The 26,618-nt window shown below is 37.7% G+C and overlaps 1 protein-coding gene across 2 annotated transcripts in view; it reads left to right on the top strand.

The window, feature by feature from the left end:
• col27a1b (collagen, type XXVII, alpha 1b) overlaps window positions 1-26,618 on the top strand; it is a 116,669-nt gene that overhangs the window by 69,263 nt on the left and 20,788 nt on the right. For both annotated transcript variants that reach the window (XM_079871395.1, XM_079871394.1), the window contains 18 exons: window positions 494-538; window positions 3,972-4,025; window positions 6,346-6,390; window positions 6,542-6,595; window positions 7,298-7,342; window positions 8,611-8,664; window positions 8,806-8,859; window positions 8,970-9,023; window positions 9,587-9,640; window positions 9,740-9,793; window positions 15,520-15,564; window positions 16,549-16,602; window positions 19,962-20,006; window positions 20,110-20,163; window positions 20,347-20,400; window positions 21,413-21,466; window positions 22,099-22,152; window positions 25,879-25,932. In XM_079871395.1, coding sequence (XP_079727521.1) covers window positions 494-538; window positions 3,972-4,025; window positions 6,346-6,390; window positions 6,542-6,595; window positions 7,298-7,342; window positions 8,611-8,664; window positions 8,806-8,859; window positions 8,970-9,023; window positions 9,587-9,640; window positions 9,740-9,793; window positions 15,520-15,564; window positions 16,549-16,602; window positions 19,962-20,006; window positions 20,110-20,163; window positions 20,347-20,400; window positions 21,413-21,466; window positions 22,099-22,152; window positions 25,879-25,932 — 927 coding nt within the window. The remainder of the gene's footprint in view (window positions 1-493; window positions 539-3,971; window positions 4,026-6,345; window positions 6,391-6,541; window positions 6,596-7,297; window positions 7,343-8,610; window positions 8,665-8,805; window positions 8,860-8,969; window positions 9,024-9,586; window positions 9,641-9,739; window positions 9,794-15,519; window positions 15,565-16,548; window positions 16,603-19,961; window positions 20,007-20,109; window positions 20,164-20,346; window positions 20,401-21,412; window positions 21,467-22,098; window positions 22,153-25,878; window positions 25,933-26,618) is intronic.

Below are 26,618 nucleotides of genomic sequence, written 5' to 3'. Positions count from 1 at the left end.
AGGAAATATTACTGGAACAAACCCTGCACTATTACACATGCCATTCATGTATCATTATTCCTTTCTAATGGTGGCTTGTAAATCAAAAGCACTTGCTTTGAATAACAAGCCTGGTGAAAGGGGCACTAAAAACACAGCAATCCCTCTTCAAAACAGTAGTTAGTCTCAGTTCTCACAATATTTGCTCAGTAACCTCAAGCTGGTAAATTCCGACTTTGTGGAATTGGCAATATAAGCCCCCGGAAGCTGGAATATGGCTTGCTGCAGATTAGCCAGATCATGTCTCCTATTTTCAAGCCTAGAGGGACAGAGTTCATAGAGATCTGAGAGACCCTTTTGTGTTCAGAAGAATAGAAACTAAAGACATTTCAGCATTTACACAGACTGTTGCATACACTGGGATTGGGAATTGATTAATTGCTTTTTTTGTGCCATTTCTGTCTCTTTTTACCTGTCTTTCCTTGCTTTCCCTCTCTCTGCTGTCTCCTCTTAGGGTTTACCTGGTGTTCCTGGGAAGAAGGGCAAGATGGGTAGGCCGGTAAAGTTTTCTCTCACCATCCTCTCTAGACAACCTCTGAATGACTTGCCTCTGTGTTCATTGATTTGTGACCCATTAAAAAGGCAATGTTTGAGAGAATTTGATAGAAAGACAGACAGACAGACAGACAGACAGATAGATAGATAGATAGATAGATAGATAGATAGATAGATAGATAGATAGATAGATAGATAGATAGATAGATAGATAGATAGATAGATAGATAGATAGATAGATAGATAGATAGATAGATAGATAGATAGATAGATAGATAGATAGATAGATAGATAGATAGATAGATAGATCTTATTCTGTCTGGATAAATACTACTGAATTACCACTAATTATTAGCAAAGGTCTTTACCATCTGTACACCCATAATCATTCTCTATTTACCAAAATTATGTTGGTCTGCATATTTTATTTTCAAAAGAACTAGACATTAAGAATTCAAGCTCATCTTTTTCCAAAACAACTACCAATTATGCGCAGTTCAAAGCACAAACGTGGTGCCAAGCACAGATTCATCTGTTCTTAATAAGCAGTTCTCTAACTCTGCAGTTCTGTTTGATAGGCAGCACATGCCCCTCGGCTTTAACTTACTGTTTGCCTTGTTGGAGGACCAAAAAAAGATCTCCACACAGTGCAAGTGTTGACTTTGGCTTTCGTACAAGCACACGTTTAGCACACAGTGGAGTGCGCTGTCATAGCTCTTGTCCTCTTATATAACGTAACGGTAGATAGAGGGGAAACAGCGCTGTCAGCGAATCCCTGCCGGTCCTCCTCTTGCTTCTTCTGGCTGTTGCCAGTGCAAGGAAACACTCAGCCATGGAATTTCCTGCAGGGCTGACAAAGACGAGAACTGAGCTTGTTTCTGTGACTCGACATCAGGCTCTGTTTTCACAAAACCAAAATTCAGTGCAGCAGCCATATGGTTTTTTATTAGTACTTTTTGATATGCTGTTGGGAATTTTGTATTTTTTTTTTTTTTTACATTTCATATAATTATCGAAGTTTGATACAGATGTACTGGTTAATATATTTTTGTGGAAACAGTGATAGTTTTCCCCCCTTAAAAAATAAATAAATAAATAAATAAATATATATATATATATATATATATATTGTAACATTATAAATGTCTTAACTAATATGACTACAGTTGTGGTCAGAATTAATGGCACCCCTGGAAAATATGATCAAAATGGCTGTACAAAATAAATCTGCATTGTTTATCCTTTTGATCTTTCATTCAAAGAATTTGCAAAAATGTAACTTGGAAGTAAAACAATTGAAAGTGGGGGGGAAATCACATTATGAAATAAATGTTTTTCTACAAAACACGTTGGCCACAATTGGCACACTTTTATAAATACTTTTTGCAATCTCCTTTTGCCAAGATAACAGCTCTGAGTTTTCTCCTATAATGCCTGATGAGTTTGGAGAACACCTGACGAGAGATCAGAGACCATTCCTCCATACAGAATCTCTCCAGATCCTTCTGATTCCCAGATCCATGTTGGTGAATCTTCTCTTCAGTTCACTCCACTCATCAGGTCAGGGAACTGGGATGGCCATGGCAGAAGCTTCATTTTGTGCTCAGTGACACATTTTTGTGTTGATTTTGATGTTTGTTTTGGATCGTTGCCCTGATGGAAAATCCAACCACGGCCCATTATAAGATTTCTAGCAGAAGCCGTCAGGTTTTGATTTTTATCTGTTGATATTTGATAGAATCCACAATGCCATGTATCTGAATAAGATGTCCAAGACCTCCTGCAGGAAAATATGCCCACAACATTAAAGATCCAATTGTATATTAAATTGTACACATGGGGTACTTTTTATCCTTGTGTGCACCAAACCCATCTAGCGTGTTCGCTGCCAGAAAGCTCTTTTTTTAGTTTCACCTGACCACAGAACCCTGTGCCGTTTGAAGTTCCAGTCGTGTCTGACAACTGAATTTGCTGGAGTTTGTTTTTGGATGAATGAGGAGGATTTTTCTTGAAACCCTCCCAAACAACATGTGGGGATGTAGGGGTTGTTTGATTTTTTTGGTAGGCTTCTGACCCCAAGACTCAACTAATCTCTGCAATTCTCCATCTGTGATCCTTGAAGAGTCTTTGGCCACTCAAACTTTCCTCCTCACCGTGCAGTAAGACAATATAGACACACGTCCTCTTCCTGGCAGATTCGTAACTTCTTTAGTTGATTGGAACTTCTTAATTATTGCCCTGATGGTCAAAATGGGGATTTTCAATTATTTAATTTTCTTACTGCCACTTTCTATTTTGTGATGCTCAACAATATTTTGATGCAGCACATCAGAACTATATTCTTTGGTTTTACTCATTGTGATGGATGATTAAGGGAATTTGGCCTTTGTGTTTCCTCATATTTAAACTCCTGTGAAACAGAAAGTCATAGCTAGACAATTTCATGTTCCTTGTCGTCACCCTGGTGTGTTAAAAAACAAAGATGTATATATTAATGGGAATATACTTCAGAGATATTTTACTCTTAAAAAATTCCAGGGGTGCCAATAATTGTGGCCAACATTATTTTGGAGAAAAACATTTATTTCATAATGTGATTTCCCCCCCACTCTTAATTCTTTTACTTCAATGAAAGGTTAGATTTTTGCTAATTTTTTTAAAATGAAAGATCAAAAGGATAAACAATGCAGATTTATTTTTTACAGCCATTTTTGATCATATTTACCAGGGGTGCCATTAATTCTGACCACAACTGAATAAGTGTCGCATGCACATGTACACACACACACACACACACACACACACACACACACACACACACACACACACACACACACACACACACACACACACACACTGTATATATATAATTATTTACTTTTGATTTGTTGAATTTTTTTATACCTATATTCGGTATAGAGCAGTTTATTTATGCATTACAACAATTGAGATATTTAAATTTCTGGTCAGTATTTATTATTAATCATTGCTATATGGGTGGCATGACTGGTGCAAATGAAAAAGAAAAATCTGATATTTGTCCTAACTCACCAACCTAACCACAGTAATAATAATACAAAAACATTCATTTTAATTTGTTTTAGTCACATACTCAAATATTGGTAGAAAAAATTCTGGCCACTGACATATCCCTTTTCTAGGCCGTATATGAAATATTGTTGGTGGTTAGAACTTATTCTATCCAATTGCTTCTTTCCTGTGGCTGCTTTTTGAGATCCAGTTTTTCAATATCCCATGATTATGGAATGGTTCTGGTGTTACAGAGGTTTGTGCAGGATTAAAGCGAAAGGACAATGTTTACCATGTGGGAAACTGGAAACAGCAATGCACAAATGGTATCTGCCCTGAGTCTAAGAGCGTTTTTTTCCACGTCTTGCTCTGCTAAACTCTGCTGTCTCTCACATTTGTGTGCTCAGGGCTTTCCAGGAGATTTTGGGGAGCGAGGACCACCAGGACCTGATGGAAACCCAGTAAGTAGTGCTACATCAACCATTTGGTCGACTGCCATGTAGGGCAACTCCAGTTTTCTAATGCTCAGAGAGTTTTAACCATTGATGTTTGAGGTTATATGTATTATCAAGTTTAGTGTATCAGAATATTACCACACAGTTGGTGAAAAGTTCACCAAAAAAGTCATCCCATAGTCTCCTAGCCTCTGCATGCCCTTTTTCTGCCGGTCATACACTGTTATGGACATACCATTATACAAGATGACCGGGCCACTTCAACCGCTACACTCTAATAAATACCTTTGATTTATGCCACCACAATAACACACACAAGCCAGTGGGGCGTCCAGTGTGTGCCACTCAGCGTTGAATAATACTGGTAATGAGGAAATCAGCTGTCACTACTGGAGTCTACAGCAGAAATCTGTTTTTGTCATTACAGGGGTTGCTTCACTTCTGATCGTTTTACCATATTCTTTACCTAATATTTCATCCTTGTTATTCATGTTTCCATGTACCATAATATTATAAAAAGTATTTTTTTTTTCCTGTCACTTATTTGCATATTATGAATTGTTCTAAGACGTAAGTGCAATATTTTAGTAATGTATAGTTGTGTATTGTCAAAAATGATTCTGCAGGAAAGACCACAAAACCACATTTCACCAGATTGTTAATGTTATTTCCTAAGCCAATCATCACAATTACTTACCTCTAACCTCAAGTATTAGACTTCAGCACATAATTCGTCTCACACCATTTCAGTCTTGTGACTTGTTGAGGATTCAGTATATGCGCGATCAAACATTTACCTGGCGGATGATCCCCAAATGGGGATGGGAGCCATGTTGTAACTACTCCCCCAAAGTATCAGTAAAATAGTAGCCTCCAATCCAATAAGTGGTGAAAATGTTCTCCTGCTGCTTCTGCTGTTTCTGCCCACCAACATAATTGATGCATTTCACCTTTCATTTTACCTTTTAAAATTGCTTAAATATCTGGTCAGATCAGCAAAGCTGCATAGCTTTTTTTGTATGAGGTTTGATTTACTGAGTTCACTCCACTGAATATGTATTAAATGATTTCCTTTTGTGTTCTGCAAAAGAAAGTAAGTCATGGGAATGAGTAAATGAAGTTTAGTTTTTGGATGAACTGTCCCCTCAAAGTTAAGAAAATTCTTATTATGAGTAATAATTGTAAGTGTTCCTAATCTAAAGTCATCCTGACATATAATTAATTATAAATTAATGTCATAGGTCTTATTGTGAATAATTTGTGCATGCATATGTTTTTTTACCCCTTTTTTAACCATAATGTAGTTACAATGTCATAGCTTTCGCTGAAACATCAGACTTCTCTCTGCTGACATAGGCATAATGACACGTAATAGATGTTTTTTTTTAAATGCAAACCATTATTTAATTATATGTCAGCATAAACATACGTCGCTAGACAGGTAATGAACATAATCTAGCTAACATTTATTATTTATTTATGGCTGAAATGTTGTAGGTATATGTAACAAGCAAAGTATTTATAATTATGTTCTTTAAATAGCATTAAAATAATATAATCAAGAATCAAGTCACCGTCCTACATTTCTCTTTTCGATAATCCATTTCACTCAGATGAACGTCACAATACGGTATAAAAGATCTGTCACTACCTCCGTTACATTGCGACTTTTAAAGTTTTTGTAATGCAGAATAGCATTAAGACTTTCTGGTGAGGTCAGTTTACTCGAACTAATTACAAGCCACCTAGCAACATCCTAGAAATTATTCACATCTCCCTAGCAACAATGTGGAAACATTCTAAAAACTACTCATTTCAAATACACACTCGTGTGAACTAACTTTGTATTGTCCTCTCTAACCCACTTTAGCTGTCTGTAGCTGAGCAAACAGTAGCTTAGCTTATCGCTAACCTGAGCGGCTGACCCTGTCAACGCTGCTGCACTGTAACCCTAACCATATCACAAAACGGACAAGACATGCACGCCTTCACTTCAATCCTTTTCCTTCATCAGCAGTCACTCGGCAAGAGCAGCAGACCCGTAACATCTATCTGCTCTGTTTCAAAGAACAAGGAGAGCGAAAATACACAGGGGATTTTTTTTGGCCTGTTGCTGAGGGAGGAAGTTGGTATGGCAGGTAGCAGCCGGCCAGTCACGCCACACAACAAGCCCCTCTCTGTACTCCACAGCGTGTCTCTTTCATTGGCTCACTGAGGGGTAGATGCAAGCCACAGATTAGCTTGCTATCAGGGAACAGAGGTTTCACCCCCCCCTTCCCCAGCGTCCTGCCAGTAACGCTCAGTATCTGTTCTCTGTTTCTCACAGGGAGAGATGGGTGCCTCAGGTCCTGTTGGCATCCCTGGTTTTATTGTAAGTGAACCAACATTAAGTTATTAACATCTAACCTCATTGCTATGGTACTTACCTTGCTGACAGTGATTTCTGTTGGCATGTAAAAAATAATGCAGTGTACATTTTTATGCTTGTTTATGCTTTTTATGTTTGTTTGTTTTTTTGGCAGGGTGATATGGGTCCTTTTGGAATTTTGGGTCTTCCTGGACTAATAGGGCCAAAGGTGATTGCATTGAAATTATTATGAATATCCATGCTGAAAAGTCTGTTTCAAACTAGCCTAAAGGGATTTGCTAATCTTAGCTGATTTAAGATGGTTTGGCTAGTCCCCCAGCCTGATAAGTACCCAGAAAAACAAACCAGTTTGGCCAGGCTGTGAGAAATCAAAGGAAATCTTCACATACTACATTGGAATAACAAAAAGAATTTTAACATGATTATTTTAACATACAAATGACACATATTAACTCTTTAACTTTCAAAATTTTAACTTTCAAGAAAGTTAACAGATATCAATATTAGGATAGAATAAATACTAGGTCATACATTAAAAAAAATACCTTACTGATCACCAGCATAAGGTATGTTTTGCATGCTGGGACCAGCGTGGGATGCAGGTCGCTGGTGGTGGACTAACCACACCATCTCAGTTTTGCTTGAGAACAGCATGAATATGCCGGTCCACCAGCTAGACTAGCACTATACCAGCTCTAATAGTATAAACCAGCCTGGACCAACAGTGAATTAATGCTGGATTTTTCAGCACGGACAGTGTTACATAATACTGTGACTTTCTTTTCCAACTAGGATATTAATATGGATTTAAGTATAAATTCCATTTGCCTCCCCTGGGCATCAATTCATAAAACAATGGCCTATTGTACAAGTTCTTCTTAATAACATTTGTCTCTTGGGTGTCTTGCAGGGTGTGCCAGGAAACCCAGGGGAGTCTGGACTGAAAGGTGATAAGGTGATCTGAATGCCCTTTATTAGCTTTTGCTTCTTCTGTATTTGATTGCACAGAGCCACTTTTGAGGGAAACTGAGGTCAGCTGTAACATACCACAAGTCATCAGTCACAGATACAAAAAGTTCAAAAAAAGTTTGGGTTCAGTAAGATGTTTTTAAAGATAATTAATACTTTTATTTAGCAAGGATGCATTAAATTGATAAAAAGTGACTATAAGGACATTTATAATGTTACAAAAGATTTCTATTTCAAAAAAGTGCTTTTGAAGAATCTTGAAAAAAAAATACTACAAAAAAATGAAGCAGCAAAACATTTTTAACATGGTTAATAATGACAGTAATAGTTGTTTCTTAAGCAGCAAATCAGCATATTAGAATGATTTCTGAAGGATCATGTGACACTGAAGACTGGAGCAACGATGCTGAAAATTCAGCTTTGCTATCACAGGAAGAAATTACATTTTAAAATATTATAAAATAGAAAACTTATAAAACTTATAAAATAAAGTAAACAAGTGTCCTTGTTACAGTGTAATTATACATTTAAGTACTGAGTAATATTAATTAATTTCTATTATACTTACTCTGCACATGCTCAGTAGAGTTCTCTCTCTGTCTGTGATTTGTAAATAAACAAACAAATAAATAAATAGATTTGGAGATATTTGCGACTTTTCATTTAAAATACTTACTGAATTAAAAAAAAAACATTACTTTAAAATAAAAAGACAGATTTAACATATCAGATTTTTTGGATGTAGGTCCTACTCACTATTCCTGATGACTAAATTACTCTATAAATAGTTCAGCGATATTGATAAACAATAAAGCAATGATATTGTTATTGAGGCATGGATTTATTTGAGGTTCAGTGCAGGCTGGTCAAGGTGTCAACAGTTTAGCCTCTGTCCTGCTGCTCCTCATTTTTGTGGCCAGGTGCTGAACTTCAGGCACATTGTAACATGACTAAAGATATAGTTGAACTTGACTAATGCTGTGATTGAACTATTGGGACATCCAGACATAAAATGGACGTGAAATGGAAGTTGTGTTAAGGCCCATTCATGCCAAAAAAGATAACTATAGCGATCACTATATTAGCGTTCTGTTTATTATAAGAACGTGCTGCTGTTATGTCATCTGCCGCTTTAAGTTGTTTTGATTATGAGGGCACAATTTTTTTTTCTATAAAAAAAACAAGAATAGTCCATTTTGATTTCATGGTGACTTTAAAGGCCATAGAGTGACATTTCGTTGTCTCTGTTGACAGGGTGATGTCGGGTTGACCGGAGAACCGGGGGAACCCGGATTTCAAGGTGACAAGGTATTTCAGCTAACGGCTTTTCTTTTGATTTATCCACACAGAGTGTATGTGTATATGTATGTGCATGCATTTGTATTTTTTGTGCATTCAGACACCCCAAATAGAGTTTTTTATTTGAATGACTATGTGCTGATTTTCCAGGGTATTCAAGGCTCACCAGGTTTACCAGGAATTCGAGGAAAGCCGGGACCACAGGTTAATTCGTAGGCTTACATTTAATTGTGTTTTACCATGTTTATTTATCTAAAATCTTTAGTGTTGATTTGACAAAAAGCCAAATTATACCAAGCTCTTTTGTCTTTTAGGGTAAGCCTGGAGATCAAGGCCCAGATGGTTTGCCAGGCCCACCTGGCCCTGAGGTAATTGTGCTGTCACTTTAGGACAAGTGTATTCTATGGTCATCGCCTTCTCTGCAGCTGCACACTGCAGTATCCATCTGTGTCTATTATTGGATCATATTCCTCCCCAAGTTTAATTAACTTCTCACACAAATTAATGCACTAACTCACACTAATTAATGCACTAAATGATATATATATATATATATATATATATATATATATATATATATATATATATGGATGAGAAAGGCTTTGGAGACATGTCTTTCAGCTGTTCAACAAGTGCGCTTTCATGTTTTAAGTCTGCACCAAAAACTGCAAAGTCATAGACTTACTACATAAAACTGTGCTTGTTGAGCACTTTGCCTTTAGTAGTTCCTTCATTTTGTGTTCATTTGAAGTCACTACAAAGAAATAGCCATTAATTTGCTCACACAGTCCTGCAATAACTTTCAGAGTGAGAAGTAGTAGTTGTGAGAGAGGGAGGGAGGGAGAATAGAGTAGCTGTGACAAGTGAGTCTTTTTAGATCAAGTATAGAGAAGACTTTCTCTTATTGTCTAATGTTGCTACTTTTTCTCAGGGTTTTCCAGGGGATATTGGACCACCAGGACATAATGGCTTTGAGGGCCCAAAGGTGTGCATCTCTCTTCTTCTTTAAAGGTTCCCAAAATGTTTAATTGTGTCCCATATTGTAAAATTGTGGCAGATATGCTAATTTTTAGATACTTTCCAGGGAAATGCAGGAGGGAGAGGGAATCCAGGCCCTAGAGGAGTTAATGGACTTGAGGTAGGACCTGCTCATTCCTAAACCAGTGAAGGGCCTTACAAGGAAAACTGCATATAAATCCTGACTTTATAGCTGTAAATCTTATTGTACAACTGTTGTACAATGTAAAAAGGAAAAAGTAATAATTATCCTAGAAGTATTACTGTTTGTGTCATTTAAAAACATAAAAAGTAATTTCATGAAAATAAGCTCAATACATCCCCATTTGTAAGTCTATTAGCATGTACAAGGGAGCAATTTATAGTTAAAATAAGAATATGTAATAGGACCAGTTGTATAATTAAGTAGAATTAATAAATATTTGCTTTTGGGTGAAGGCAAATTTATTCATGTTTGGCGACATATCAAAACAAGACACATTCTTTTCTGTAAAAAGCAGGATTTTTATGCAGCCTAGTTGTAAACTAGTTTTTACCAATATACATCCTTGAAATGGCATTAGCATGCTCTGGACTCTATAATGTTTTAGGTAAATAATTTTTCTAAAGAAAAAATATGACATCAATCAATAAATTAACTGTTTAGATTGTTGTTAAAAAGAAACATCTGTTTGCAAGCTGTGCCTGTTGCTACTTTAACAGAACACTGAAGCACAGCTTTCACAAAATTAAATCAAGTGAACGAGACCAATTTAGAGAAATGATGCATTACTTGGTGTGGAAAATGACATTTCACTGTAATTTTTTTTACGGTAAAAAAAAAAAAAACATCAACTCTGGTTGCCAGAACAATATAGTAGTAACATTATACGCTTTACAGATTAACTTAAATTTACAGTAAAGAAAAAGAAAAAGTTGCATCGCTTCCGGTTCAGGTCTTTTGTATGTGCTTCATTAAATATAAAGCCGTTTTACTCATGATACCTTCAGGAGCAGGCAAAGATGAGCACAACCGATGTCCGTTGCATATGCAGATTGATATCTAAAAAAATGTTTTTCTTCTTATGACAAACATTGGTTAATGTCAATTTACGTTTTTTCACTGTAAATTATAAGATTACTTGTTCTTTTTCTCTTCCAAAAACTGTACATTTAGTAGTATTTTACTGTAAAATTACATTAAATATAACATTAGATATATTACAGTTTTTCACCGTATAGAGTAAAAGAACGTACCGTTAAAGCTGCAGTCTGTAGCTTTTTTGGGTAAAAAATGATCCAAAATAATTTTTGAGCAAGTACATAACCAGCCAGTGTTCAAAACTATCTGCTTACTTTAGCTCGATTCAGAATGGTAAGCTTGTAATAATGTTTTTAATTCCAGTGGTACTGGTGGATTTCCGCGAGAAATTCGAGCATGTCTTTGCATCATTACGTCTGTGCACATAAATAAGGGGTCTCGGCTAGTAGGCTATGTTGCGTGTGAGAGTGTTGGAGGTGGAGATTTACAGCCTTTTCTCACAGCACTTGATATGATTAAACTTATCAATTTGATGGCGGACCCAGAAAGGTTCAAATGACAATCACCAGTGACAAATGGAGATTCAACAGTTGTAAAACGCGAAAGACTTCGGAGAAAAAAGAGACTGCAACCGGGCCCATGCAAAACAAGGAAAAATATCTGAAGGGCATTAAATGTAGTCACGCAATGCTGATGTTGTTAACATTAACAATTTGAGAACAAAGTATAATTTGCATGGTTTGACGTGATATGATAAGCGATCGTTCGATTTAATCGGCGCGATTTACTGCAATGCTTTTTTCCCCTTAGTTGGTCAGAACAAAAGTGGATGTTACTTGTTCAGACCACATTTTCCGGTGAAAATTCTCATGTTGGTCATACTTCCAAAAAGTAGAATCTGTGATGCGAATGACAGTATCCACACTAGGGCTGTCACTTTTGTGAAAAAATCCTGTTCGATTTTTGAGACATATGTGTTCATTGAATCGATTGTAAAATCGATTTTCCATGTCTAAAGACGTTTCCATTGTAAACGGCAAATATGGGCAAATCCACGGACAACTAACAGGCATTAGGACGAACGTAAAGAGGGCGCTTGAGACGCGCACAAGTCAGCAATATTCCTGTTGATTTATTGGCGTGAAGTTTCGTGCACAATGACAAACAGGAGTGCAACATTCTCGAAAAGCAATAAGCAGAATGGACTACCATAACATCAATGAAAAACATTACTGCAGTCTTCAACATGCCTGTGTTTACGGTTAGAAAAGTCAAACAAATGTTGCCTACGTAGGCGATTGTTGACCGTAGCCTGAATCTGTATCTGTATGCATGAGACTGTCTGAATACCGGCAGAATTCACATTTTTGTAGTAAAAATAGAAACATTATGCAGAAGTATAATGTGTGTTTGTCAGAGTTGCTGTGTGATGCGCGTTCGCTGCGGGCGTATCGTGACGAGCTGGACGCGTTCCGAGAAAAGACCGTTAAAATCGATTCCCTATTTTCGTTTTCGAAACTTGTGTTGGTTGGTCCGATCGATTGTGCAATCGATTTTCGAACGTAAAGTGACAGCCCTAATCCACACCACCAGCGCGGTGATTGACAGCCGTACATTCTCCTCAAAACATTGGATTCATCCACGCAGTGCCGTGCCGAGGCACAACGCACGTAAAGTTGATAATTCCGCGAATAACTGCAATTGCAGATTTCGAACAGAGATGGCAACAAAGAAGAAAAACTGCGGACTGCAGCTTTAACTAATTAACAGGCTTTTACCTTTAAACTTGTTAATTTTTTACTGTGTATGGCCAAGAATATAATGTTTAAATGTCTCAGAAACAACACCACATTTTATATGGATCCTTTCTGTTTTAACACTCAAATGAATGTACACTAAATGGACGAAGGTATTGGGACCATTGCACCCACAGGGACTGTAATGTAATTCTAAATACAAAGACATTAAAATGGAGTTGGTCGCCCCTTTGCAACTAAAAGCTTCTACTCTTCTGGAAAGGCTTTCCCCAATATTTTGGAGTGTTTCTGTGGGAATTGTTGCCCATTAATCCAGTAGAGCATTTGTGAGGTCAGGCTCTGATTTTGGACAAGAGGGCCTGGCTCGGCCTTCCAGTTCATCCCAAAGGTGTTCGATGGGGTTGAGTTCAAGGCTCTGTGCGGGCCTGTCAAGTTCTTCCACACCAAACTTTCCAACCATGTCTTTATGGACCTTGCTTTGTACACTGGGGCACAGTCATTGCTGGAATAGAAAAGGGCGGTAACACTTTATTTTACGGTGCCCTTGATACAGAGTAATTACTTAATTAGGTACTTAGTAATAGATGTTGTAATAACATGTAACAAAATGTACTTAACATGTAACTAAGTTATGGAACAGCCTGTACTTACAGATTGTAATTACACACATGTAATAGGCAGCTACTGTTACACATGTGTAACAAGCCGAGTTGGATAAGGTTTATAGATACACATGAAGTACACTTAAGTACATTCTTGATACACTTTATTTTACGTAGCTTATACCTATGTAATATTATGTAATTACAATGTAATTAGGAAACTACTGCATGCATTTAAGCTGTGAACTAGTGAGTTAAATCAAACTAAGGCAGAGATGGATAAGGTATGTATACACAAAGTACATTTAAGTACATTCTTGATACACTTTATTTTACGTAGCTTATACCTGTTTAATATTATGTAATTAGGAAACTACTGCATGCATTTAAGCTGTGAACTAGTAAGTTAAATCAAACTAAGGCAGAGATGGATAAGGTATGTATACACAAAGTACACTTAAGTACATTCTTGATACACTTTATTTTACGTAGCTCATCCCTGTGTAATATTATGTAATTACAATGTAATTAGGAAACTACTGCATGCATTTAAGCTGTGAACTAGTGAGTAAAATCAAACTAAGGCAGAGATGGATAAGGTATGTATACACAAAGTACACTTAAGTACATTCTTGATACACTTTATTTTACGTAGCTTATACCTGTGTAATATTATGTAATTAGGAAACTACTGCATGCATTTAAGCTGTGAACTAGTAAGTTAAATCAAACTAAGGCAGAGATGGATAAGGTATGTATACACAAAGCACACTTAAGTACATTCTTGATGCACTTTATTTTACGTAGCTTATACCTGTGTAATTGCAATGTAATTGCAATGTAATTAAGAAGCTACTGCATGCATTTAAGCTGTGAACTAGTGAGTTAAATCAAAGTAAGGCAGAGATGGATAAGGTATGTATACACAAAGTACACTTAAGTACATTCTTGATACACTTTATTTTACGTAGCTTATACCTGTGTAATATTTTGTAATTGCAATGTAATTAGGAAGCTAATGCATGTATTTAAGCTATGAACTAGTGGGTTAATTCAGATGGATAACATATGTAGATACACAGGAAGTGCACTTAAGTACAATCTTGATACACTTTATTTTATGTTACATACAAGTAATGCTACAGAACATACACATTTACCATGTGTAACTGCAGACCTTATAGTCTAACATATTTAAGTACTTGTTGTTACATTGTGTTATACTAAGTACTTTCTTACATAATTACAGTGTACCAAGTCCGTAACACGTATGTAACAGACTCGGCTTGTTACACATGTGTAACAGTAGCTGCCTATTACATGTGCGTAATTACAATCTGTAAGTACAGGCTGTTCCATAACTTAGTTACATGTTAAGTACATTTTGTTACACGTTATTACAAAGTCTATTACTAAGTAATTAATTAAGTAATTACTCTGTATCAAGGGCACCGTAAAATAAAGTGTTACCTCCGAACTGTTCCTACAGAGTTGGAAGCATAGCATTTTACAAAATGTCTTGGTATGCTGAAGCAATAAGTTTTCCCTTCACTGATTCCAACCCCTGAAAAACAGCCCCATACCACTATCCCTCCTCCACCAAGCTTGACAGTTGGCAAATTGCAGTCAGGCAGGTAACGTTCTCCTGGCATCCGCCAAACCCAGACTCGCCTGTCAGACTGCCAAACAAAGAAGCGTGATTCATCACTCCACAGAACACATTTCCACATCTCCAGAGTCCATTGGCGGCGTGCTTTACCCCACTCCATCCGACGTTTGGCATTGTACTTGGTGATGTGAGGCTTGCATGCAACTGCTCGGCCATGGAAACCCATTCCATGAAGCTCTCGCCATACAGTTTTTGTGCTGACATTAATGCAAGTGGAAGTTTGAAACTCTTCAGCTGTGGAATCAGCAGAGCATAGTCAACTTTTCACACCTTGCAACCCAGCGCTCGGTGACCCCGCTCTGTGACTTTACATGGTCTTCCGCTTTGTGGCTGAGTTGCTTGCTGCTGTTTCTAAATGCTTCAACTTTACAATAATACTACTTACAGCTGACCATGGAATATCTAGCAGGGATGAAATTTCATGAACTGACTTATTACAAATGTGGCATCCTATCACAGTACCATGCTTGAATTCACTGAGCTCTTCCGAAGGACCTATTTTTCTCCCACAAATGTTTGTAAATGCAGACTGCATGGCTAGGTGCTTGATTTTATACAGCTGTGGTAAAGGGTCTGATTGAAACACCTGAATTCAAGAATAAAGAGGTGTGTCGCAATACTTTTGTCCATATAGTGTATATTAAACATATCTCTGCTAATTAGAATCCAAGATGTTTTCAGAACACTTTTGCGCATATACATATCGAAACAAAGATAAAAAGATTAACATCCTCATCAATATAATTTTGTAGATGCTTATTATTTCTAAAATAATAATGATCCTGTTTTAAACCACAGGGGGATCAGGGCCCAGTAGGACCAGCAGGGGCTTCAGGAGTAGAGGTGAGTGCTCTCTTGAGATACCCACTAGATAAGTTAAACTTGAATTAGACATCTTAGCTATCACCACATTAGCCTTATAACCTACTGACACTGTAAGGTACTCCATGGCTCATGACCAGAGACTTTCCTTTAAAGCTATAAACGCTGGTTCATGTTTTGTTATAATGATAAGCTCCGTTTGTACATATGTATGTACAAACGGATGTACATATGTACATATCCGTATGTACATCTTCACATTTGAAATGTGGTATGATTGCTTATGGTGCTTACAGTATTTGTGACCAGTCTATTCCAGCCTGTTCATATTGCGATTGTAGTATCGGTTGGCTCTTTTTCTTGTAATTATATAATTTTGTTATGTTACAGTTGAGCATTGGTGATAAATAATAGGCTTCACACACTCCTGTTGGTTTATGTCACTCTCCAAAGACTTTTATAATGTGTGAGTTTCATACCCTCCAAATATAACAATTTTCCTCTCTCCCAAAACAATTTCACAAGAGTTCGCTGCTTTGAACGCTGCATCCGGACTTGACCCAGATTCAGCAATGATAGTATAAATTATAGTGAAGAATAGTCCTCATGCCAAAGCCTGATGTACAAACAGCTGCCTGTACCTAGCAGCAAGAGATGAATCCAAATGAACAGTTCATTGCATTTAACCCAGTTTTTCACGTACAGACCTTGCCAAAGAGCCTACAGTTGGGGCAGTATGGATAATTTAGCTAATAAGACAACAGGGGTAAGACATTAGCTAATAGATGACCAGAGAAAATCCATCCCGTCTCCAACATAAACACTTCTTTGTGTGACTGATGCTTCTGTTTCTGAGTTATTTCATGAAGCTGCTCTCACTGGGAGAGCTGATATGTTGGTGAGTGGAGGAGATTGGTCCCAGGAACAGGAGATAATGAGATGTCAGGGAGTAGATTTAGAGGATTGGGAGTCCAGTACTATGGGTCATTTCTGCTTTCTGTTCAGGGCAGACCTGGGAGGAAGGGTTTCCCTGGAAATCCAGGGGATGATGGAATGAAGGTAAGAATTCATGACAGCCAAATGACCACTATAATTTAGAGTCCAATTTTCCTCTTAAATGTGTTTCTTCAACTATGGCCTATGACCCTATGGAAAATCTTCAAATTCTGCATACTCTGACTACTTGATTTAATTTGTTAAACCACGTACAGTACATTCACTCATTGTTTATTCCTTCCACTTAGTTATTTCATCATCACAATAGTGTATCATGTTTAACAGCATTCTGTATTTTTGTTATACTATTTTGTAATACATTTATTGAAAACTTTAGAGTCCTCATGAAATCAAAATGTAAGTTGTTTGGCTTTTAGTATGAATATGTTGGCCTTACTGTTATCTATAAGCTGGTGTGCTCCAAAACAATGACACAATTCACATTTAGAAGATATAAGGGTTCAAAACTTACAGTTTCTCACTTCCACCAATATGGATTAACAATTTTAATGACATCACTCTGCACTTTTGCTTCTCATCAGATTTTCTGTCCAATCAAATGCTCTCTAGAAGCTGAAGCGTCCCGCCCCCTACACTATAGATATACACTGAAGCTCTGGCTGAAATCTTTCAATTGTTTACACATTTACTATTTTCTACATGGTGAATGGCACATAGTGCACTATATAGGGGATAGGGAACGATTCAGACAGTGTAAATATGCTTTTCTTTGGGGTAAAGGAAGTCTGGATTTGGGTTAGTGTCACGCGAACCGCTGCAGTGCACACAAAGTCTGCTCCGAGCCAGAGACACAATAGCTCAGAGCGGATCATATGCGCAAGTCTGAGCAGACCGCAAAACGTATCGGACCCTTTTAAATAGTACACAGAAGAATAAAAAGTACATATAAAGAAACTAGAAAAAATATGTAGTGCTCCAAACAGGAAAAAAGTCCTGGTACTGCAGGTCCTTGTACTACAGGTGCGTAGAGCCAATGGTATTTTGAAGAATGAACAAAAAGGGTGGCTAACCGCACACTGATCCACTCAAGACTGGAAAAGTCTACAAAATGTTTTCTTTTATTTTATAAATTGCATCGTGCAAAAAGTGCAAAGTGCATGTGAGTTATAAACAAATAGACACCAGCAAGCAAACGTTTCAGCACATTGCTATCTTCAGTGCTGAGCATTTTCCAGTCTTGAGTGGATCAGTGTGCGGTTAGCCACCCTTTTTGTTCATTCTTCAATAGTACACAGAATGCCTAGCCTGGCAAGCCAGACCTACATCAAGATGTTAGGTCTGGCAACTCACCATTGGCACGGCTCAATCCAAGGGGCAGGATAAACGGTTGTCTCTCAAAATCCCTCTGCACGCAATAGGATAGCGCTACGACCAATCAGAGCAACGAAGAAGGCTAGTTGGTATATTAAACTTTTGCCGTATCCAGTCGGCAAAACTCCGAACACATCTTCCTTTTTTAAAAATGACTTAAGTGCCGTTCTTTGCTCTTTTCTCAAAGAAAAGCTTAACTCCAAGTCCTCCAGAGTCGCGACCAAAGCCGATTCGAAAAGACCGCTGTTCGCCAGCAGCAGCAGCCATTCTTTGTTTTCGAGTAGCAGGGAACTGTCGCAACTCTGTCGTCATTATGTTAAGCCCACCCCACCTACTCTATACACGATGTGATTGGTCTGACCTGAGTTTGGTTTTTCCAGCTCGAAAGTCAACGGAGAGTTGCTAGACCACACTGGCTGCAAAATAAATTTTGCTGCCGCTAGGGTGCGTCTAGATTTAAAGGCTACAGAATGCCATATTTTAAAGCGATATGGAGGAAATTAGGAGGAAAAACGGTTAGACAGACTCGGCATTAGAAACAGCACTGACATAGAAGAGAACACCGGTTCCCTGCACCAACAATAAATTACACACTTTTCAATCTAAGCATCCTCAGTTTGATTACATTCACTGTTTTGCTTTAGTAACAGTTTCATATTAAGGGCCCTATTTTAACGATCTAAGCGCATGGTCTAAAGCGCAGGGCGCAAGTTCACTTAGATCGTGTCCGAATCCACTTTGGCTAGTTTAACCATGGGAAAAATGGTCGGCGCGCCCGTCGCATGGTCTAAAAGGGTTGTTCCTATTTTCTTAATGTGTAATGGGTGTGTTTTGGGATTTACGTGCGTTAAACCAATCAGAGTCTCATCTTCCATTCCCTTTAAATGCCAGTTGTGTTCGCGCCATGGCAGATTCGCTATTTACATGAAGGAATTTGATAGTGGAAAGACCGAAGTCATCTCCAGAGCGCAAACAAAACTGCTCGTGCGCGAGGTAAAAGTGCGCAAGCAGACCATCTACGGGACAAGCCGGATTCCACCATATCTTTATGTACACAATAATAATCTTTTACATTGTAATCCTTTTATTTTAAATATTTGGCATGTCTGTGTGCTGCTGTACATGCGTCCCTGTGTGTTTAATAAGCAGAGTGTACTCATGTTGTGGACCCGCCTATAGGCGCACATTACTAACGCGCTCTTTAAATAACAAAAAAATATATATTGCGCCATTGACCAGGTTTCAGTTGGTCGATGGCACAGTCTATTTCTGTTGCCTCAAAATAGCAACGTGCCAACAATGCGTCAGAACACACCTCGTTTTCAGACCAGCACGCCCATGGGCGCACAAATGGGCGCAAATGCATTTGCTATTTAAACAACATGGCGCAGGACGAGAAAATTATAACTGTGTCGGACTGAAACTAGCAAGAAACACTTGAATCGCGCCTGGCACTGCATTGCGCCGGGAGTAAGATAGGGCCCTAAATCTAAAAAGGGAATACATTAGATTGTGGCTGTCATAAGGGCTGTCAAATGCAGCTTTACCAAGCTCAACGGCTCTGGGCAAGCTGTGATATAAATGAAAAGCTATTGGTTATTTTTAAAAGGGGAGGAGCTGCTCAATATGTCCTGTCCTGTTTTCCTATTTCAGTGGAAATTACATCAACACTTGAATAACACTGATTGTTGTAAGGCACTTCAGTGGGCCTTTAAGGCTAATTTCACATCTAGCTTTTTCTATATTTTGAAAACTCACAAACAGGGCCGTACTCAGGGTTTTCTAAATAAATGGGTTCCATAATTGAGCTTGCTGGTAGGTTTGGGGTGTTTTGTTTGTTTCTTGTCAGCAGCTTGTGTTAACATAAATCCCACCTATCTTGATTTTATTGGTCATCTCAAACATTTTGACATTGACCAGCAGTTTAGCAGCAATATATAGGGTCATATTTGAAGAAACACCTTTTACTTTTTTTGTTCCCAATAAAGCATAAATAAGTCCTCTTTTAACTAAATGTTATTATGTTGTTAATGATTAAAATGAACAACTAAGAGAGTTTTTGTATTGTAAATCTTGGCCCTTTGCTCTAGGGAGAGCCTGGAATCACTGGAAATCCTGGGATGCTTGGTGAGAGGGTAAAGACATTTTTGTATAAATTTCTGGTACGTTAATAAACATGTTTTAAACCAGTGTTAATATTCTTTGATTGTTTTTGTCCTTTTTTATTGTGTACAAAAGGGTCTTAATGGTTTCATCGGACCTTTTGGTGAGGTGGGGCTTGCTGGAGAAAAGGTCAGTAGGTCATAATCATGTTAAATTCCAATTAATCTTGGTTCCTGTTTCTGTGGCATGTGTTTTAAATCAAACGTCAGACATTTATGTTGGTTTTATATGATGGTCAATGTTGTCTTTCCTTGATGTTAGTATTATCTTGTACTGTATTGTTTGGCTTAGATGTGTTTCTTGTGCTGTCAGGGAGATCGTGGTGAGATGGGTCTGCCCGGGCCACCTGGAGAAAAGGGAGCGATGGTAAGGAGTAAGTCTGGATCTCGTCTCTGCTCTCAGGGGAACTCTAATACCCACTTAACCTTGAGCAGTCACTAGAACTATAACAGCTACAATGGTTGGAAAGTAGCAGTATGTGAAAAAATGCCTCATCAGCCATTTTCCATTCATGAGATAATCAGCTAGACCACTGCAAGAGTCATTTCCCTTTCAATGACATAAGGAAACCGTGGCCATTTGCTGTGTAAAGTGGTTTGGGCCACTCCAAAGAAATCCAAGAGCAACCTTCCTGCCTTTCCAAGAAGCTTTGTCATCATTTCAATGTTTCAGCGGTTCCTATAACACTTTAAACTGTCTGCATGTATTTGGTGCCCATGGCAATCCAAAAAAATATTAATTGTTAACTTTTGTGCACTTGCCAGCAAACAACATGGGAGTTTTCCTCCGTGTAGGTTTACATCAGAATTTCATCATGCTTATGAGAGCCCTTTCTTCTACACTGCAAAAATATCTAAAAGTCCTTACAACACTTGCAACACTGCATAAGATATCAAGGTTTTCATAGGTTGATGTATTTTTTCTTACTGCACTGGCAGATTTTTTTACTTGTTTTTAACTTGTTTATAGTCTCAATAAATGAAAAAATCTGTCATTTGCAGCAAGACAAATATATATTCTCTGAAAGCAAGAAACCGAGTACATATTTAGTTTTTCTCTAGTAAATGTATCTTGAAAGGATTTTTAAATATTTAAATGGACAAAATACCCATTAATAGTAGGATTTTTGCAGTGTATTTAGCCAAATTAGTTTAATTAGTTCAATTACTAAATGACATGACAGTATGAAAAATGTTGTATTGCCACACCACCAAGTTTACTGCATTAATGCAATTCAGCACTCAGTCTGAAATGGTACAATGAAATAATTACAACTGAATAAATAGAATCACACTATAAAAATGTTAAGGTATCAGAAATGATTGCTTATTTTAGAGATTATTCTATAATGATGTCTGTGTCTTTGATTGTTTTTTAGGGACACCCAGGGGTTCCGGGTGAAAGAGGCCCATCTGGATCAGCAGGTACACCAGTAAGTCAATGTTATGTATTTTATATATATATAAACTGAATTTATTTATGCCTGGCCAAGAGTCTCTTCAAAAAGTAACAGCAGCACAGATCGCAGCTCTGTTTTGTGTCTTACTTTGCTGTTGTAACTTCCAGGTTCCGTGCAATCATCTGGTATGAATCTTTCTAGGTAAACCCAAAGTACAGAAGCATCTTAAAAAGCCAAGTCTGTCTCATTTTGTGCAATAATCAAATTAACATTTTACCTCTGCATAGCACCGTTTACTCATTAGAGCTGTCCATGCACATTGGTGATAGACACAGACAATAACGAAATTGCTGTCCTACTAAATGAAACCCGACAACTCGTCTCTTTTCTTTGCTCTACTCACATCACGTCATACAAGCATTTGGCAGGAAATGCCTTTTAGAGGCACTCAGATGACCCTGTGAAGAGGGCAGAGTGCAGCGAAGTACAAACATAAACACCAGCCTTTGAAGGACAGAGCTTTCACCTTGCAGTTGTAATCGGGTCAAGTGATGTTTGTTTGCCTGAGGGAGACTCTTGCCAGCTCTAGCTGAGTTTTCTGAGGGAACATTCTCTTGCTGCCTGATTCAGGACTCTGTTCTTGTCCTCTGTTCTGTGTTCTCTAGGGGCCTCCCGGTTCTAGGGGCCTCAGCGGCACCAGGGGACCCAAAGGCAGAAGGGTAAGAACTGACATCTATCTATCTATAAATTACAGAAACGTCTGTCTGTCTGTCAGTGTGTCTGTGTGTCTGTGTGTGTGTGTGTCTGTTATTTGCATATTTCTCGAACTGTTAGTCTGATGGATTACAAACTTGACAGGTGTCTTGCTACGGGCATGAGTAAGTGCAGTGCCAAGTTTGACGTTGTTTGGATTAGAAAAGCAAAAGATATTGTTAAATATATATCGGTAAAAGAAGCACACACTGGCTTTTGCCGCTCTTGCCGCTGTGCACTCCCCCTCTCACACTGACACTGAGTGAGCACAGCCCAGGCCCAGAGACAGAGAGGGTTGAAGAAAGCAGCGGAGCTTAAGTAGCGTTTTCTCGGAGTTCACTGTGTAGCCTGCTCCCTGAATCGTGTAGTTCAATTTTCCACATTTATTGTATGTCATTATGTCAGTATCAGTATTTGCTTTCTACCATGCACAAATAAAAATGTCACTGAACTTTTGCTGTGTAATTGTAACAATGAGCACTCAAATACACCAAACCAACAATTACTAAAAACAAACTGATTTTGCACGGGCACTTTGCACTGCTCCCTGAATCGACGCGCTTATTCATTTGTGGATATTAACTGAATCTGTAAGTCAGCTCTGCTGTTTACTTCTGAATATTATATTTAATTCTGGTGCGCTTAACGTTATCGCTACTGTGTAATAGTAGCCTATGCTATTCACCAACTAAACATATCCTATTCAATGCGTTCACAGTCTCTTTCACGGGCATCATTTGTAGTTGCCTATTCACAAACTGTTTGCTCAAGCATAGCGTTTTCTCAGAGTTCACTGTGTGCTTTCTACCATGCACAAATAAAAATGTCACTGAACTTTTGCTGTGTAATTGTAACAATGAGCACTCAAACACACCAAACCAATAATTACTAAAAACACACACAAAAACTAATTTTGCACTAGTTATTATTAACAGCAATGATGATTCGTGCATAAACGTGCTTTGGAAAGTCATAATGCTCAATTAAAAGTTAGACAGTTTTAATAAGTAAAGCAGTAAAGTGTTCAAGCCACGCTCATCTGCAGAAGATTTAATTTCACAACTTTATCCATTAATGTATTTTTGTAACCTCTCTAGATAATTATCACTGTACTGTATACTCAAGATTCTCAATGGAAGCTATTCAAGTTCACAAGGCCTGTAATGAGTTTTTTATTGGCTTATAGTTCTGTCATCTTTGGATAGTTTAGCATCATGCTGATGCAGTGGTTGCTGGAAGCTAAATTGGGCTTTATTTCCTGAATATTCAGTCAATGACAGTATCATGGTAGAAGACCTTGACAGATGGTGTCTTTACATCAGCTCTTATTACATTCCCATTAAAAACTAATCAAAATGATAAAATTACACACCACTTTTACGCACAACTTTATCCACAACACATTAAGACAAATCTATCACTGATTGGGGAAAGTATTACTTTACATTAAGTAAAAAATAAGTCCAGCTGCAGTTGGACTAGGCATTCTTTAGATGTGAAACCATACTATCACAATGGAGGAGTCAACGCCACCCACAGGGATCTGTTCCGAATCAAAGCGAGCAACGGGAGTTGTGGGCAAACAGGAGTTGTGGGCAAACAGAGGACAGACTTGCGTCAGCAGGAGAGAAGTGACAGCACTCATGAGCAGCTTGGTCATTTACAATAACTGTGAAAGTCAAATTTTAGTCTTTTGGATGTGTGTCGTGCTGGTGGGTGTTATGGGTAATGTGAACCTCTTGGGTTGCTTAAGAGTTGGGAAAGTCCCAAGCCTGATGATTGGATTATGTCAATGATGTCGGATTAATGATGATTCTCAGCAGACAAGAACATTGAGTGGAAAAACTCTTCAAGTCACAATGAGTTGCCATTTGCAACCCATTTTACTTTGTAGTTTGGCGTATTTTAAAATGAAACACGATATTTCATGAGAAAAATTGCAGGATGGGTTGATTTTATTTTTCGGGAATTGATCGATTGTAAAAAGCTGCTATTCTATTAGCTAACTGGCTTATTGACTAAACTTATCTAATAGCCTGCACGGCCTACATGAGGACTTTTTCACTGAGGCTTCACACTTAAATTAATTTCATACTCATAATCTGTTAATATCCTCTCTAATAGCTTGTTGGCTTCCCATCAGAAATTTCAGCACTCATAGCAGTCTTTCCTCACATCACAAAAACATATTTTTAAACCAAATTAACCATTACAAATGAAACATTACTCCTTCAACAATCAAAAAATGAACGGCTGTATGGACTGAATTACCAATGATGGAGAACGCTGGGATTTGAGCCTCATTTTCTAAAGGCTCAGTGCTGTTAGTTCCCATAGACATGTGCATTTATCTCTCTGCTCTTCAGAGGATAATATTCATGTAATTTATTGAGGAATAGAAAGTCATTTCATCTCTCGGACAAATTAAAAATAATTTGATAAATACTGATTATAGAATTAATTGGTCACTGTATGTGATGCCCTTATGTACGTTTTTTGTAGTAGTTTTTTTTTTTTTTAAGTTTGGGTATATCTGTTTCGAAGTATGCTATTTAAATTAAAATAAAGTGTTTTTTTGTTGTTGTTTCTTTGTTGTTGAAAATCTACAATTGCCGTTGAAACTAGGAAAAGCAGTCTTTTAGAATTTGGATTCAGAAATACCCTTAAAGGGATAGTTCACCCAAAAATGAAAATGTTATCATAATTTACTCACCTTCAAGTTGTTCCAAACCAGTATGAGTTTCTTTCTTCTGTTGAACACAACCAGACAGTTGACGGTAGCCATTGACTTTCATAGTAGGAAAAAAACTTACTATGGAAGTCAATGGCTACCGTCAAATGTCTGGTGGTTACCAACATTCTTCAAAATATCTTTTTTTTTTCTTTAGCAAAAGAAAGAAACTCATACAGGTTTGAAACAACATGAGGGTGAGTAAATGATTCAACAGAATGACAGAATTTTCATTTTTGGGTGAACTATCCCTGTAAATATTTTATGATGAAGTTTTGGTCCAGGCCTGATTCCCATCAGTTCAAATATTGTTATTAGCCCCTGAAAGGTCAAAGGTTTCCTAAATGACATCAGATCAGGAGAACAGAGGTAACAGTGTTGTGTTGGCCCTCAAAACCAGTGCTGTCAGGAGCACCATGCGTCTGTTCTTCGGCAGGAGCCACAGTGGTTGCAGCCATAATAATATCCCCATTGATCACTGTTTCCACCTCCCAGACAAAGAAATCCCTCAAAGTCAGAGATCACCCAGCTGTGGCTCTACATTTTTCATAAAGCTTATGAATCATCACAATGGAAATATAATGGCTGCTGTAACTGAACTTCCATGATGTAAAAGGCTAATGTTTCACAGCGGTCTTTAAAGCTGCATTCATTCAGGTTTTTGCCCCTGGTGAGTCGGAGATTTGACTCGTTCAAGACCATAAGTCATACAAATTACTTTGAATGAGTTGTCTTCTTGTTATATGGGTTTGTCAACCTTTGACAAAATGCCATAATGTACATCTGCTAGATATAGTAATAGTAACTTCTTCCCTTGACCCAGGGCCGTGTATATCACCTCTGATATCTCAGAATAACTTTGTTTGTACAAATGTGCCCTCTGCTGTTCAACTAATTATTTTCTTACACCCATATGTGTCTGCTACTAAATGCCATTCCCACCTCGATATAATCTATGCAGGGCGAGAGGGGACCAGATGGACCAGTTGGAGAAAAAGGAGTAATGGGAATGAAGGTGAAATGTTCAGCAATGGATCTTATAGAGCTTAGTTACTGTGTAATATCTCACACGGATGAGTTTGATTAGAACATATTCTTAAATTATTGTTATTATTAGACACCTTCTTTTTGGTCCACGGACATGGAGGTGCACAATTCAAAAACTGACTAACTCCAAATTTTATATTATTGCATGACTGTTTCCTTGTTTTCACAATTCTTTATAAACACAATTAGAAGCTGCATATGATTATTATGATATTGATCTTCACTGGCAACTTAATTTCTAGATTTTGGAACATTTGGCTTAGTAATTGTTAGCAATCTTATTCTCATGGGTTTGTCATACTTTATGTTAACTTCAAAAAGTATATCTGGCTGTGCATGATACAGCTGTACGAAGTAAAATAGTGCATGTTGAAAGCAGCATTGTGATGCTATGCTGTTTCAAGATGAAGAAACTGACTTCCGCCATGCTGGCATGCACTGCATTTTCCCTACCACAGAACAAAACAACATATGAAACACATCTAAATCGTCAGCACAACATTTTTATCAACCTTTCAATGATGGAAACAGTGTGCATTGAAGGATTATGCAAAAATGTTCCAAAATATGTGGTTTTGGTTTAATCAAACAGAATAAAGGATCATTTTATTTATTTCTCAGTGTGTTGCAATGGAAAATAGTTGGTGACTGTTT

This window comes from Squalius cephalus (assembly GCF_949319135.1).
Source record: "Squalius cephalus genome assembly, chromosome: 5".
Taxonomy (NCBI): Eukaryota; Metazoa; Chordata; class Actinopteri; order Cypriniformes; family Leuciscidae; genus Squalius; species Squalius cephalus.
The sequence above is the reverse complement of the archived record's forward strand: the minus strand, read 5'-3'. Positions and strand labels throughout refer to the sequence as shown.